This window comes from Physeter macrocephalus, chromosome 9 (genome assembly GCF_002837175.3).
Source record: "Physeter macrocephalus isolate SW-GA chromosome 9, ASM283717v5, whole genome shotgun sequence".
Lineage (NCBI taxonomy): Eukaryota > Metazoa > Chordata > Mammalia > Artiodactyla > Physeteridae > Physeter > Physeter macrocephalus.
The window spans coordinates 25,148,053-25,164,329 of NC_041222.1; the positions used below are offsets into that span (position 1 = coordinate 25,148,053).

The following is a 16,277-nucleotide window of genomic DNA, read 5'->3' on the forward strand; positions in this document are numbered from 1 at the left end:
TTGGAGATCAATCCTTTGTCAGTTGCTTCATTTGCAAATATTTTCTCCCATTCTGAGGGTTGTCTTTTGGTCTTGTTTATGGTTTCCTTACTCTTGCCATCAGGCAACTGAGCCTCCTTTTCTTCCTCTGGGGATCAGGGATAGTAAAGCTTTCTGTCCCTGGGCTGTTGTATGCAAATGCATACACATATAATATCATAGGCAGACCTCGTTTTATTGCACTTTACTTTATTGCACTTCTCAGGTATGGTGTTTTTTTTTACAAATTGAAGGTTTGTGGTAACGTTCAATGTTGAGCAAGTCTGTTGGCACCATTTTCCAGCATTTACTCACTTCGTGTCTCTATGTTACATTTTTTATTTTTTTAATTTTTGGCTGTGTTGGGTCTTCCTTGTTGTGTGCAGGCTTTCTCTAGTTGCAGTGAGCAGGGGCTACTCTTCGTTGGGGTGCACAGGCTTCTCACTGTGGTTGCTTCTCTTGTTGTGGAGCATGGGCTCTAGGCACGCAGCTTCAGTAGTTGTGGTATGTGGGCTCAGTAGTTGTGGTTTGCAGGCCCTAGAGTGCAGACTCAGTAGTTGTGGCACACGGGCTTAGTTGCTCCACAGTATGTGGGATCTTCCCGGACCAGGGATCGAACCCATGCCCCTGCATTGGCAGGCGGATTCTTAACCACTGTGCCCTGGAGAAGTCCCTATGTCACATTTTTAGTAATTCTCACAATATTTCAAACCTTTTCATTATTATTATATTTATTATAGTAATCAGTGATCTTTCTTTTTAACATCTTTATTGGAGTATAATTGCTTTACAATGGTGTGTTAGTTTCTGCTTTACAACAAAGTGAATCAGTTATACATATATTTATATCCCCATATCCCCTCCCTCTTGCGTCTCCCTCCCACCCTCCCTATCCCACCCCTCTAGGTGGTCACAAAGCACCAAGCTGTGATCAGTGATCTTTGATGTTACTACTATAACTTGCTGTAAGTTCAGACGATGGTCAGCATTTTTTAGCAATAATGTATTTTTAATTAAAGTATGTACATTGTTTTAGACATAATGCAATTGCACACTTACTAGACTACAGTGTAGTGTAAACATAACTTTTATATGCACTGGGAAACCAAAAAATTTGTGTAACGTGCTTTATTTCAATATTCTGTTTATTGTGGTAGTCTGGAACTGAACCCGAGATAACTCCCAGGTGTGCTTGTATATGTAAAAGGCCTAAGACCACGTGTACATAGCAAGTTCTTAACAAATATTATTAGTTTCCTCCTTCCATTTCTTCAAGCATGTGCTATGCTGGCCTCTCAGCTCTCCTGGCTTCAAGGATGGGTGAGGCCTGGTGTTCCTTGCTTTGGGGAATGGAATGCAGGGACTGGGGGCTTTCCTTCCAGAGGCAATAAGAAGGGTCCATGTCTTCAAAGTAACTGTGGTGGCCACAGACTGATAACTTTTTACCCAGAAAGTAAAATCCAAACGGTTTGGTAAGATGTGAGCTCAGTTACTCAAACTGCCTTTCGGACATCAGCCTGTCCTTGGGGTCAAATGAGCTCTTAACAGGCCTGGCATTTTGTTATCTGCTTTCTCCTGCAACTGTTTTTCAGTAGAGAAATCCCACCTGTGCAACAGGAACACATACTCAAGGTCCTTCAGAATGAGCTTGTGTGTGTGCCAGATGGGCAAGTTCAATGGCAAGGTGTGTGTGGTTGGGGGTGCCATTTTATTTTATTTTATTTTTTATTTTTTTTCCCGTTTGTTTGTTTTATTGACACCTGGATGCTCAGGCCTTGACCGCGTACTTCCGGAGTGGGTACAGCCGCTCCTTCCGCTGCTGCTTCTTGGTCTTCAGGTTCTCTTCGTGTTTGTTGAGCTGGCGGCGCATGGCACGCATTTTCTTGGGCCGCAGATCCAGGGGCTTGTACTTCTTGCCCTTATAGAATTTCCTGAGGTTCTCTTTCTGAGTCTGGTTAATGACGGTGAGTACACGGGCGATGGATTTGCGAACAACTCGGATCTTGGAGAGTTTGGAAGCCGCGCCGCCTGTTACTTTAGCCACGCATAGCTGGGACAGCTCCACTTTCAGGTCCTCCAGCTGTTTCAGCAGCTCCTCCTTCTTCTTGCCGCGAAGGTCTCGAGCCTTAATCTTGGCCATGACTGTAGAGTCAGCCTCCGCCGCCTTCTCGGAGGGAAAGAGGAAGGGGCGGGGCTGACCTCCACAACTACCGGGGGTGTCATTTTAAAAAGGAAAGAGGGAGGGGGCTCTGTCTGAGGGGAAGGGAAATGCTTGCACTTGCCCAATGCTGAAGGAACCTTGGGTAAGGTAGCAGGTGTATACATGCCGCTGACCTGCTCCGGAGCTCTCCAAGAGAGGCCCAGGGAAGGAGAGCTCTGCAGGGGAAAACGGAGCTGGAAGTAGCTTTCAATTACTTTCAACTGCCTTCTGTGGGAAGATAGAAAGAGGGTGATCAAGGCAGGGGGCTCTTGGAGACTGAGGTGCTCAGAGCTGGCAGGAGCCCCGCTGACTTGAGGTGTGGGTGTGGACAACTGTGGAAGAACAGCCAACCACTGACCTTGCTGAAAGAGCCATGTCCTGAGCTTGGGCTGAACTGAGGGGAGGGAGCAGTGTTGGATCTGAGTTGGGGATGCCTTGTGTGCAGCCCTGGGCAAGTCACTTCCACCCTGCAGGCCTTGGTTTCCCTTGTGTGAAGCTGGAGGATTAGACTGTGCCATCTCTAAGCGGTTTCCAGAACTGACTCGTGTAGTCTCTGACGCAGACGACAGGTGAAGAAACCAAAGGAACGGAGGAGGGTGATTGGTCACTCGAGTCCACACCCCTTCTCTCTGTCCACTGGGTGTCCCACGTCGTCCACACTCATTTTTCGAGTTGCTGACGAAAAAGACTGCTCACCAACACTCACACAGTTTTACAGGTTTGTCCACCATATAATTCTGTTCATTCCTCCCAACAGCCCTGTAAGAAGATAATACCTACAGTTGATTGAGTGATATTATGTGCTGAGCATTACCCTCATCCTTTTACATATTTCCTCTTACTTAATCCCCAGCAGACTCACAAGAGGCATGGGTATTATTGTCCCTGTTTTACTGATGTCCACTTGCCCTTGCAAACGTGAGTTCCTCTAGACACGCAATAACTGGATGGAGTCTCTGAACCTGACCCGTGTACTCTCCACTCGGGCCCTAGGCCCTGGGCCAGCTCCTGCCTGTTTGCATTAGGCTCCTATTTCCTCCCAGCTGTCCTTGGCTCTGGTCTCCCTCTTACCAAAGGGGACCTTGAGAAATCATTCTTCTGATGCAGCAGGAAGAGGCCACTCAGGTCAGGTGGGTGCTGAGGGAGATGCTGAGTCACTTTCCACAAGTCTGCTCCTCCCCAGAGAAGGGCTGGCCCACCCAAGTCTCCCAAGACAGTCTGAACAAGTATCTGATCTGGAAATTTGGCCCAACGTTCTTCCTTCCTTGCTGGCTCAGCGGATCCAGGGCCATATCTGCTGGGCCAAGTCCTCCACCTGTGTCCTAGATCCTGAGGCTTCCCTCTCCTGCTCAGCCTTCCCTCCCTGGCAGCCCTGTCCCTCCCTCTCTACTGGCTCCTTCCCACTGGTTGCTGCTGAGGGGCAGTAGAAAGAGCCTGGACACAGAGTCAGAAGACTGGGACTCAAAGCTGCTCTGTCAATTACTAAATGCATGACTCTAGACAGGTCAGTCACCTGGCTGAGCCTAGGTTTCCTTTCCTGGAAATAGGGGTTATGAAGGTGATAGGGCCGCAATTCCTCTCCAGTCTGATTTCCAACTGCCTCCCATCTTGCCAGCTCTGCTCCACCCAGACCTGTCTCCTGCCCATGGATTATTTAACAAATCCATTCAATAGGTAGGCTGGCACAGAGCACACTCCCATAAGAAGCTCCACACAGGCCCTGCTATCATGGAGTCCACAGTCTAGAGGGTCAGGGAAGTAATAGACAGGCAACTATCAGACAGTGCACTGCGAACTGCGATGCCAGAAGCCAATGGTGCTGGGGTCATGTGAGGAAAGGCAACCATTCAGCCCCGGGATGCCTGCAAAGGCTCCCAAAGGATGAAATATCAAGCTGAGATCTGTTAGGAATCAGCCCTCTGAAGAAGAGGAAGAGAATATTCTAGGCAGAGAGAATAGCTTGAACCAAGGCGCAAAGACAATAGAAGGTTAGGGGACATGAACAAACATGGTTTGGTTTGATTGCACCATAGCACGTGCATGTGTGTGTGTGCGTGTGTGTGTGTGTGTGCACTCATGCATGTTGGAGTAGGAGAGAATGGAGAGGTGAGCCTGGAGAAGTGGCCATGGACTAGCTTATGCAGAGCAAGACTCTGGGTGGTACGCATAGAGAGCAGTGGGGGAGGATTGGAGGGATTATAAGCAGGGAGGGGACATGGTCAGGCATGATTTTGAAGATGCCTCTGTCTGCCATGGCAAGAGGGGATCCGATTTTTTAAAAAATGATTGCCAATACCAGGCATCTATGAGGATGTGGGGCCACTGCAACTCCCATACTCACATATAATGGGATGCATACCTGTAACCTGAACCACTGTTTTAAAGAACCATTAAGCAACACCTAGGAAAGTTGAAGATCTGGATATTCTTTTTTTTTTTTTTTAAATCTGATCCTCTCAGACGTGGGTATTCTTAACCCAGCAACTCCATTTCTTGGTTCCTACCCAAAGAGACAAGTGTGAGGCATGTCTATGTAAGGATATTCGCTGACGTACCATTTGTAATAGTAAAAAAGTTGAAATGACCTATCCAGGCATCTGTAGACGAACAACTCGGTAAAGTGCAATTTGCTTATCCGTTGGAATACTACTCAATGGTTAAATGAATGAACTGGATCTCCATGTATCAAGGACAAATCTGAAAATATAATGAGCAGTGGGGGAAAAAAGGCAACTTGCAAAAGGATATGAACCTAATACTTTGTGGTTTGTGGATCATCAGTAGAAAAGATATAAAAATACATGTGGGAATTCATCACACCAAATTAGGATAATATTTACTCTGCGGACGGAGGGTTAAGGGGTAGGGTAGGAATTTACCTGAAATTATAATCTTATATTTCTATACAAGACAGAATTGAAGCAAATATAGTGAAATATTAATACCTACTGAGTCAAAAGGGTGGGTATCTTGTGACTTTTGCATTGTTTGCTATACTTTTGATATGTTTGAAGTTTTTGGCAATTGAATTTTAAAATGGATTCGTGGACAAGGCAAGGGGGAGGCAGATCTGCTGGGGAGGCTTTTGCTGTGTCCAGGTTCGGAAGGCTTTTGCTGTGTCGAGGCTGGGTAGGCTTTTCCTGTGTCCAGGCTAGGGAGGCTTTTGCTGTGTCCAGGTATGGGAAGCTGGTGACTCGGACCAGGGGAGGGCACAGTGGGGAATGGAGAGAAGCGGATACAAGTGAGCAATACTCAGAGGCAGAATCAGCACAACTCTCTGCCTACTGGGATTCTTCCTTCTTTCTCTCTTTATCCGCAGGCATCTACTCAGAGTTCTGCCTCTATAGGAGGCTTCTTCACCCACCCTGGTCCTCAGATATCTCTTTACTCGGACATCTTCTAGGCCTTGAAATATCAGTCACTCCTGGAGTCATTTCATGCAACAATACCTGAACTTGTGGTGTCCACATGTTTCCTTTCTCCAGTAAAACCATGTGTTTGAGCAGGGCAGCAACTCTCTCTTATGCTCTTGACGGGTGTCCCTCTGGCACGTCTATGTGGCTAATTGCTGTATCCCATGCCGCCCTCACATCATGCCCGTGGTTAGTGCCAGAGAAGTTCTAGTTGAATGAACACATGAATAGATAAGCGAATGACTAAACAAGTTCCAGGAAGAATTGCTGAGTAAATGCAAGGAGTCAATTGGCAGCCCAGAATTCGAACCGCAATTTTGCCATTAACAAGTAGTAACTTTGGCAAAGTTGCTTCACCTCTCTGAACCTGTTTCTCCAGCTATAAAATGGAGAAAATGCCCATATTTCATGGAACTTTCCTTGTTCCTAGCCCAGAAAGTGTGGCTTTTCATTCCAGTGGATGCAGCCCCTTCTGCAGACAAGTGATGGAGCCAGGAGGACCTCTGACCCAAGATGGGCCAATCACACTCTCTCCCAGGAATTTGGAACACAGAGAGTTGGTCAAGTGACTTGCATTCATCAAACATTTGATGAGCAGCCTACTCTAATCACGCCTTGAGCTTGTGCAGTCATATATTTTAGCCAACATGCTGCACTGCAAGATGAGAGCCTGAGGACTTCCCTGGTGGCCCAGTGGTTGCGAATCCGCCTGCCAATACAGGGGACACGGGTTCAATCCCTTGTCCAGGAAGATCCCACATGTTGCGGAGCAACTAAGCCCGTGTGCCACAACTACTAAGGCTGTGCTCTATAGCCTGCAAGCCACATCTACTGAGTCCGTGTGCCACAACTACTGAAGCCCGCGTGCCTAGAGCCCATGCTCCACAGCAAGAGAAGCCACTGCAATAAGATGCCCGCGTACCGCAGTGAAGAGTAGCCCCCGCTTGCCGCAACTAGAGAGAAAGCCAGCATGCAGCAATGAAGACCCAACGCAGCCAAAAATAAATAAATAAATTTATAAAAAGATGAGAGCCTGAGGATGTGGGGGGAAAACACCCTCTCTCCTGCCCCTTATCACAGCCTGTTTTCTAGGGCCTTTGTAGACAAGCCTTCTCTGTCTTACAAGGCCAAGGTTGACTTGCTCCTGTCTTCCCCACAGCACAAAACCTAGCGCCTGGCACTGGGAAGGCACTCAAGTGACATTGTTTCAGATGAATTGTGTTGGATATGAATGGAAATGGACCAGGCTCATGAGGGAAAGAGAAAGCGAGCTGGTGAGTGCAGACAAATTCAAAGCATAGGAGGGATGTTTTAAGCAATTGGAGATATTTAACTTGTTGCAGAAAAGGCTCATGGAGAGCAAACAGAAAAAGCGATCCAATGTTCTCCGTGGCTAAAAGTTACAGAGAAGCAGGTGTGGCTTCACACCAGGAAAAACTTGCTGTTGGAACTGCTCACAGGTATGCTGATTGTCTTATAAGTCTCCCTGTTTGGGGACATGTGCAAGCAGAGACTGGGTACCACTTAGCAGCTATTCAGGCACTATATGAGAGGGCTGGGCTAGTGACCTGAAAAATTCCTTTCAATTGGGAGTGTCTAAGTCTATGCATTTATTTGTTGGTGCACCCTAGAGGAAATTGTTAGTCAAAGTTCTAGTTATTAGTGAGACCTCTCAGAAACTTTTGGCCATGTGTTCTGAAATACATATCAGACAAAGAGCATCCATGGAATAACTGTTACGATTTATCATTTCAGTTTTTATTATACAGTTTTATTAATGTTGGATAAAGTTTTAAGAGAAGCTTTTTTGCCCTAAAAATGTTAATGGGTTGCCCGTCAGCTTCAAAAGAAGAAAAATAGCTAATAGAAAAATTATATAGTTACAGTGTTAACCCCAAAGTGGAAAGAAGAAGCAAAGTTCCAGCAGAGTACAGGGCATGTGCTCAACACATGGGCATGTCGTGCTCTCTCTCTTTTTATAGTCTGCCCGAAGTTACCAAGAGGACAAAATCAGGATGAAGGTCAGGATTACAGAATCCAGTGGGACCTTGTTGTGTATGTGAAACCAGCTAACTGAAGACAGAAAAATTTCCAAAATTGTTATAGAATAAGAATTCCCCCTGCCCCATAATGATACCTCCCACTGGTCCCCTTCCAGTTTACCTCTCCCATCAGCATAACAATCCACTCCCTGAATAAGCAGGACCATTCTCAGAAGAGGCTGAAAGAGAAGAGCTTGGGGGGCTTTCAGGGAACTCTATCCTGATCCTATCTTCTTCTTGGGCCTTTTGGCATCCTGATGCTTGCCAATTAGCCATCCCCAGGTGGACCCGGCCAACAGGTAAGCATGTAAATCCATACACTTAGTGTCCATGATCTACGCATCAAAGTCAGAGAGAGAAATATACATGGCAAACAGGAATGACGAAGGATCCTATCACTACACAAGTACCTATAATCAAGGTTTTTAACCTTGGTTGAGGGAGACTTTAAAAACCCAAAAACTTCCATTTGAAACCACTAAAATAAGGATCTCTGGGGGTGGGACATAGATATCAGCATTTTTACTTTTTTTTAAAATGAGATATACTTTATATACCTCTGAAATTTATAGATCTTAACTACTTAATGTGTTTTGACAAATGTGTATACCCATGTGACCTACACCTCTATCAAGTTATGGAACATTTCTATCACCTCAGAAAGTTCCCAGCTGCCCCTTCCTAATCATTCCCCAGAGCTCAAGATGCAAACATTGTTCTGATTTTTTTCTACCTTAGATTAGTTTTTCTTGTTCTGGAATTGCATATATTGAATACATAGAATGATATAGTACTCTTTTATGAACTGACTTCTTTCACTTGCATAATGCTTTTGATTTTCATTCATGTTTTGTATGTATCAGTAGCCCTTTCCTTTTTCATTACTTAGTTGTATTCCACTGTATGGATGTGTACAATTTATTTCTCCATTCCGCAGTTGATAGACATTTTGGTCACTTCTAGTTTGTGGTAATTCTGAATAAAGCCTCTATAAACAGTCACACGCAAGTCTTTGTGAGGACATATGTTTTTATTTCTCTTGGTTAAATACCCAGGAGTGATATTGCTGAGTTATACCATAAGTAGAGGTTTAACTTTATAAGAAACTTCCAAACTGTTTTCCAAACTATGCAGTTTTTACATCCCTACCAGCAATGGATGAGAGTTCCAATTGTTCCATCTTTGTCAGCACTTGTTATTGTCAGTTTAGTTTTTTCAATAAACTTTTTATTTTAGAACAGTTTTAGATTTACAGAAAACATTGTAAAGGTAGTAAAGAGAGCTCTTACGTATCCTGAACCCAGTTTCCCTTATTATTAACACTTACATAGTATGGTACATTTGCTACACTTAATAAACCATTATTTGTACCTTATTCTTAACTAAAGTCTATTCTTTATTCAGGTTTCTTTGGTTTTTATCCAATGTCCTTTTTCTGTTCCAGGATTATAAACACAATACCACATTACATCTAGTCATCATGTCTTCTTAATCTCCTCTTGGCTGTGACTGTTTCTCAGACTTTCCTTGCTTTTGATGACCTTGATAATTTTGAGGAGTATTAGGTATTTTATAGGATGTCATCAGTTGGGATTTGCCTGGTGTTTTTTCTCACAATTAGTCTTGGGTTATAAATTCTAAGGAAGAAGACCACAGAGATAAAGTATCATTCTCATCACATCACATCAAGGGTACATACTATTAATGTGACTTCTCACAGTTGATGATGACCTCAATCACCTGGCTGAAGTACTGAGAAAAAAGTCTTTCAGTGTGTCCATATATTTACCTTTTCCATTGCTCTTTATTCATTCTTCAGTGTCCAATTTGCTATTATCCAATCTAGTGAATTTTTAAATTTCAGATCTTATATATATATATATATATATATATATATATATATATATATTTAATTAATTAATTAATTAATTTATGGCCGCGTTGGGTCTTCGTTGCTGTGCGTGGGCTTTCTCTAGTTGCATGAGCGGAGGCTACTCTTCATTGCAGTGTGCAGGCTTCTTATTGCAGTGGCTTCTCTTGTTGCGGAGCACAGGCTCTAGGCACACAGGCTTCAGTAGTTGTGGCACACGGGCTCAGAAGTTGTGGCTCACGGGCTCTAGAGCACAGGCTCAGTAGCTGTGGCACATGGGCTTAGTTGCTCTGTGGCATGTGGGATCTTCCTGGACCAGGGCTCGAACCCGTGTCCCCTCCATTGGCAGGCGGATTCTTAACCACTGCACCACCAGGGAAGTCCCCAGATATTATAATTTTTAGTTCTAAAATTTCTATTCCATTATTTTGCTTGTTTGTTTCCATTTCTCTGTTAGAGATTACCCCATCTGTTCATTCATTATGTCCATCTCTTCCTTTACTGAACATATTGATAATAGCTATTTTAAAGTTCTTATCTATTAATTCCATCATCTTATCACCTCTGGACCTGTTTTTGCTAACTGTTCTTTCTTCTAGCTTGGTGCACATTTCCCAGCTTCTTCATGTTTCCAGTAATTTTTGTTTGTTTTCTGGACATTGTGGATATGATGTTGAGAGTCTAGATTATCTCCTTTTAAAGATTCTCATTTTTTTGTTTCCTGGCAGGCAGTTGCCTTTATTTTAAAGACAGAATGGCACAGCCTTTCTGGGGTCTCAACTGAATGTCCAGAGTATTTGGTGATGTCTCTCTAATATGGCTAGTCAGAAATCCGGTATCTGTCAGTGCTGTGAGACTACCAAAATCTCTGTTGACCTCGTAGCCCTCCAGTAGCTGTTTCCTGCCAAGTCTCTCAGAGTCTCACTCTGTGCATGTACAGCTTAGTACTCAGCAAAAGACTTAAGGGAATTCCATGAAAATTTCACATCAGGATTTTTTAAAGCTCTCTAAGTGATTCTTATGTACAGCCAAGGTTGAGAACTATTGAGTATTAATTCCCTAATTGTGAAGGAGTTGGAAAAAATGCCCTAGTACCAAAGAAAATGCCAAACCCCTCAAGGTGGACTGGTCCTGGACAAAGTCATGAAGGATGTTGATAAAAAGAACTCTACACTAAAATGGCTCTAACCTGGGAGACATAAAGGAACAGAATTCAAGATTAATCAAGTTTAGTGTACCTCCTGTCCTTTAAAAGGATCAGCTATTATAGCTCATTCTTGCTCAGTCTGAGTAGTCCTCCTTTAAGACTTTCCTGTCACCTAGACTGTAAAAACTAAAGTGATAGCTGGTCAAAAAGAATTCCCAGTGCACTAAAGCCAGCAGGTGGAGGAAAATGGATCAACCCTTAGTGAATCCCTGTCAGTTGTCAGGTTCCAAATTCAGAGGATATAAGAGGAAGAAGATGTCACTCCTGCCCCCAAAGTGGCTTCAAATCTAGTGGAAATTCCAGTATATATGGAGCTAAATTAAGTACATTTCAGACTGTGATAGGTCCGTGGTATGGCAGAGATACATTCAAATTGCTTTTAGGAGCACAGGTGTGTCGAACTTTGGGTTTGAAAAGGCTTCACAAAGGAGTAGCTTTTGAGCTGGGTCCCATTAAGGATAAGAATGGTGAATGTGGTGAAGTGAAGAAGGGAAGGGTATTCTAGGCAAAGAGAACATATGAAGGGAGAATAAATGGAACATAAGGGAAATTTGGTAAGTTCTTTAATGGAAAGATGAGGAATAGAAGCATAGTTTATAGAAGAGCAGAAATAAGATGACTTTACTCTTCCCATCAGTTGAGATGAATCAAATTTAGGAAGTAAAAAAATAACTTATAAACAGTTCCTGTTGATTTGTAATGAATCTCACCTTCTCTGGGACTGGAGTGGATCTTAAGCAGAAGTTTAACAAAGGTCTGCCATAAGTGGGGGAAATCTAAACAGTGTACAGAGAACCAGAGATGTCTGACCATGCGAATCTAATCTGAAGATTGTAACCTCACTAAAGTTACACATTGCATTTCAACATAAAACTGCAGAGAGTGAACTTTACACATGGGTGGAGATTGTTCTCAGTGTTTCGTATAGGTACAGGCACTGCAGAGAAGCAGAAATCACTGAGTAGACGGGGAAGCTTAAGGATGAAAGACACTTGGCCATATGTGCTTTAGAGATCTCCCCTGCAGCCAGAAAACAGAAGTCTGAGGCCTGAGTTTGCCATTTACTGTATATCATGCCCTTAAGAAAGTTTTTTAATTCCTTGGACCCTTAGTTCCCTCTTTTATGAAACGGGCACATTAACGCCTGCTCACCCTGCTGTCTAACCGGATTCTCAGGAAAGACTAAATGACCTACTTTGCGGGGAAAAGCCTTATAAGGTTAGAGCCCATTTATGATGCAAAGAGTTATTATTACTACTAATAAACAAGAAGAATGTGTGACAATGCCCAGAATTTCCTGTTGAGACAATAACTTCATGAAACCGTTAAGAAAACTAGGATGTTTGTTAATTCCACAATGAGAGTTATGTGCTGGTATTGTTTCAACCATCTCCAGGGAATAAAGGGTTTGACAGCAATAAAGAATGAGCCAATTTGTCCTAAAGATTCTTGTTCTCTTTAGAATCATTTCAATAGCTTTTTGTGCCTTACCAAGACTTTTCCTGCCAAACCTGCCGTGACTGATGAGAACTGGGTATTATTCAATTAAGTTTTTCCTTAAAAAAATTAAGGGAAATCTTTCCACATGCTAATACTCATATAATTCAGGTCTGTGAATACTCCACCTCCTCCAAGGCAGCTCTCAGGCACAATGCTGGGGTCCTGAAGAACATCAGTGACCGTAGAAATTTCTTCTACTCACCAAGAAAAGAGGGAAATTCATGCCTGACACCAAACCAGTCTCTTGGAACCCCTCCTTTCCCCTTCTATAAGCTCAGGACAAGAGACTTTCATGTGGATACCACTTGGCATTTATAAATTTGTCAAAGAACTGTGTGGGCAAAGCTCTCTAGGGGATACACACTGCCCTTCAGAAATGCAACACAAGGATCCTTTCTTGCTGGGTTAATGATGCCTGGTGGTGATTTTGATGACCTTTGGGATGTCATTTTCACTTCATGTCATCACACACAGTAGCTGACCGCCCTTCCCCACATCTTGCCACAAAGAGCCTGTGGATTCTGGTCCCAAATGGTGACCCAAAGCCTCGCATTGAATTTCTCCTTTCAAATTTACACTAAAATCATCAAACTACTATAATAAATGGGGAAAGTCTGAAACTTGGAAAGAGCAATTTTATAGCACATCTCAAATTTTAGCGTGCACACAAATCACCTAGGAGTCTTGTTAAAATGCAGATTCTGATTCAGTAGGTCTGGGATGGGGCCCAAGAATTTGCATTTCTAAGCAATTCTCAGGTGATGCTGAAACTACTGGTCCCTGGACCACACTTTAAGGAGCAAGAAATCAGAAGGCAAACATGAACAATTCTCCCAGAACTCAAAGGAAATGGTTAAAGAGATAAAAATGGTGAAAGAAAAGTTGGAGAGCCAAGAGCTGCAATAGAGCTTCTAAATATAGAAGAAAAGAACAGAGGAGATAGAGGAAAAAAATTGAAGTGGCATGTATGTTTCAACTTTAGAAAAATGTATTAGTCTTATTCATCATATCAATATAGCAAAGCAGAAATACCACATAATTTTGATAGGTCACAAAAATCACTTGAGAAAATTCAACATTCCATCATCATCATCATCGAGAGAGAGAAGAATATTTTCTTTAAGTGACAAATGTACTCTATGTAAAATCAAAGCCAGTGGGATGCTTAATGAGCCATTCCATTCACATAAGTAACCAGAAGGATATCCACTCCCATCAGTGTTATTAACACTGTTCTGCAAATCCTAAGCCAGACAACCAAATACAAAAATGAAATTAGGGGTGATATTAGTGAGGGTATGTTCCGTTTCATGTAATCATGGCTTAAACAAAATAGAAGTGTCTTCCACTCTCGCCTAAGTTGGAGGGAGCAGACCAGGCTGGTGTAGCAGCAATTCTAGGACTGCAGAGATCCAGACCTTCTTGTTCTCTGCTCAGTCATCACCAAGGTGGCTCTCATATTGTAGCTCTGCTATAGCTGTCACACATATTTGATGTCTCAGACCTCATGAATATTTAGTGCTTCCTTGGTCCTTCTGTCCTTCCCATCTATGTTCAGCCCGTACATGCTTTACTAACTTTATCTATAATATGTTACACAGCTGCTTGCTTCTATTGTTCTCTAAGGCAGAATTTAACATTTTTAATAACATAGCAATACACGTTACACAAAATAAATATGTCATTTTAACAAATAAGGCTAAACTAGAATAATAAATGTATGATAATAACTAGGCATGCTTTAAAATGAGTGATAATATAAACTCATTCTAACAAATATTAAATTGTATCATAAAAGGGCAAGAAATTTAACAGTATGCTAGCAGCTGAAGAAAAGACAGATTAGTGCAGAAAAGAAAGCTCCTAAACAGTCCCAACTATATATAAAAAGTAGTAGATGCTAATGCTATTGTTTCCAAATCATTAGAAAATGATGTCTGGTGGTACAACTTGCTAACCATATGGGAAAACTTAAAATTAGGTGCCTACCTCACACCATTCACAAATTCCAGATGCGTTAAAGTTATAAATGAAAAAGTGAAACCATGAAACTATGACAAGAAAATACATATACATGTTTAAATAATCTTGGGTTGGGAAAATACTTAAACCTGCCAGCAAATATGAAACAAAAATTGAAAATATCAACCAATTTGACTCAATTTTAAAGATCTATATACATAATTCTTTAAAAAGGCCAAAATGGAACTGGAATAATAAAGTAAGGAGGACCTAGCTAGCCTGGTTCTTTATCTATGAAGATGGGCTGGTAGATCTCACCAAACTCTAACTATAGTTTTGCCTCTATGCTAGCTGAAAGATGATATGCATATATAAATTTTACTTGTTCAAAAAGTATACAGTCAACATGGATGAACCTCAAAAACATTATGCTAGGGCTTCCCTGGTGGCGCAGTGGTTGAGAATCCGCCTGCCGATGCAGGGGACACGGGTTCGTGCCCCGGTCCAGGAAGATCCCACGTGCCGCGGAGCGGCTGGGCCCGTGAGCCATGGCCGCTGGGCCTGTGCGTCCGGAGCCTGTGCTCCGCAACAGGAGAGGCCACGACAGTGAGAGGCCCTCATACCGCAAAAAAAAAACCCCAAAAAACCATTATGCTAAAATGAAAGCAGTCAGACCTGATAGGTCACATGTCATAAAATTCCTTTTTTATGAAAAGTCCAGAATAAGCAAATCCATATAGACAGAAAGCAGATTAGCGGTTGCTGAGGACTAAGGGGAGAGGGGAATGGGTTGTGACTGCTAATGTATGTGGGGTTTCTTTTGGCGTGATGAAATATTCTGGAATTAGTGGTGATGGTTGCATAACTTTGTGACTATACTAAAAACCACTGAATTGTACACTTTAAAGAGGTAAATTTTATGGTATGTGAATTATATCTCAAGTTTTTAAAAAAGTGTATACTGCAATTCACACCCGAGAGTGGGTTCAGTTCTCAACTCACCCTGCTGTTACCTCTATAACATAGTGAGTTAAAAGAATTCCCTTAGGGTATCATTAATACCTGGTGCTTGAATAAGACTCACTACAGGGATGTTTACATCCTGATGGCCAGGGTGGGCTAGACAGGGAGATGTCTCCTCACTTTACGGCACTGGCCCCAGAGAAGGCCTCCCGCATTAGGATGAGCCAACCCACACACCCACTACCAGCTTATATCTAGCCATGCATACTCCCAACAACTCAAAAAATTCAGATTTTAGTTTACAAATTTGAACAAGTATGTACTGAACTTCCAGTGGGTGGATTTGGCCATCTGTGGTTTCAGAGCATTTCTGAGCTTTTGGTTCCTAAACCATGGCCATGAACTCATAAGGACTGGACACTCTCCCAGAACTCCATCCACATCACTTTTCAGCAACTCAGTGTCAGTGGGCTTTTGGTCAACGTGATAACATGTAAGTTACAGACATTGTTTGTCAGAGCTGGAAGGAACCTTAGACAGTAATGTCTCACCACCCTAACTCTCGCCTCCTACAATCACTATTTAATAGATGAGGTCCAGAAAGGAGAAGGAGTCATCCCTAGATTACCCAACAAATAGAGGAAACTAGAATTAAATTAAATTTCTGTGTCCCAGTCCTGAAAGCACATGTGGTTGTACACCCAATTATTTCTGTTGCAATATTGGCCTTAGCAACTCCACTTCCAATTAAATAGTCTCCCACACAGTGAAAAGAGAATGGAACAGCACAAGACCAGCAACAGGACAAGGTCTTAACCCTTTCAGGATGCTCCTGACAATGTCAGAAATTTGAAAGCCACACTCAGGACAGCTTCCTCAGGCAGACACTGCTGAGGACATGGACCTTCTCCAAGTTTCCTACGACTAAGTAAACTTATCCTTGTCCATAGATGGAATTAGTAGGAGGGACCCAACTATCTGCAGAGCAGATAGAATACTGTAGCAGAAAGGAAGCATCCTTCCTCCTTGTCTCCCCTGTCAATGCAGCAGTTTCTCCTGATGTCAGGTGCCCTTTAATTCATTCATTCACTCATTCAACCAA

General features: G+C 42.7%; 1 protein-coding gene across 1 annotated transcript; it reads right to left on the bottom strand.

Moving 5' to 3' along the window:
- Positions 1-1,745: 1,745 nt before the first annotated feature.
- On the bottom strand, positions 1,746-2,207 carry LOC102978992 (60S ribosomal protein L35-like). The gene has a single exon (XM_055086935.1). It carries the CDS (start codon positions 2,156-2,158, stop codon positions 1,787-1,789), a length of 372 nt encoding a protein of 123 aa, XP_054942910.1. The 5' UTR covers positions 2,159-2,207; the 3' UTR covers positions 1,746-1,786.
- Positions 2,208-16,277: the final 14,070 nt, after the last annotated feature.

Excerpts from the sequence above, each read along its gene's own strand:
- LOC102978992 (XM_055086935.1), bottom strand. The coding sequence starts at position 2,158 with ATGGCCAAGATTAAGGCTCGAGACCTTCGCGGCAAGAAGAAGGAGGAG.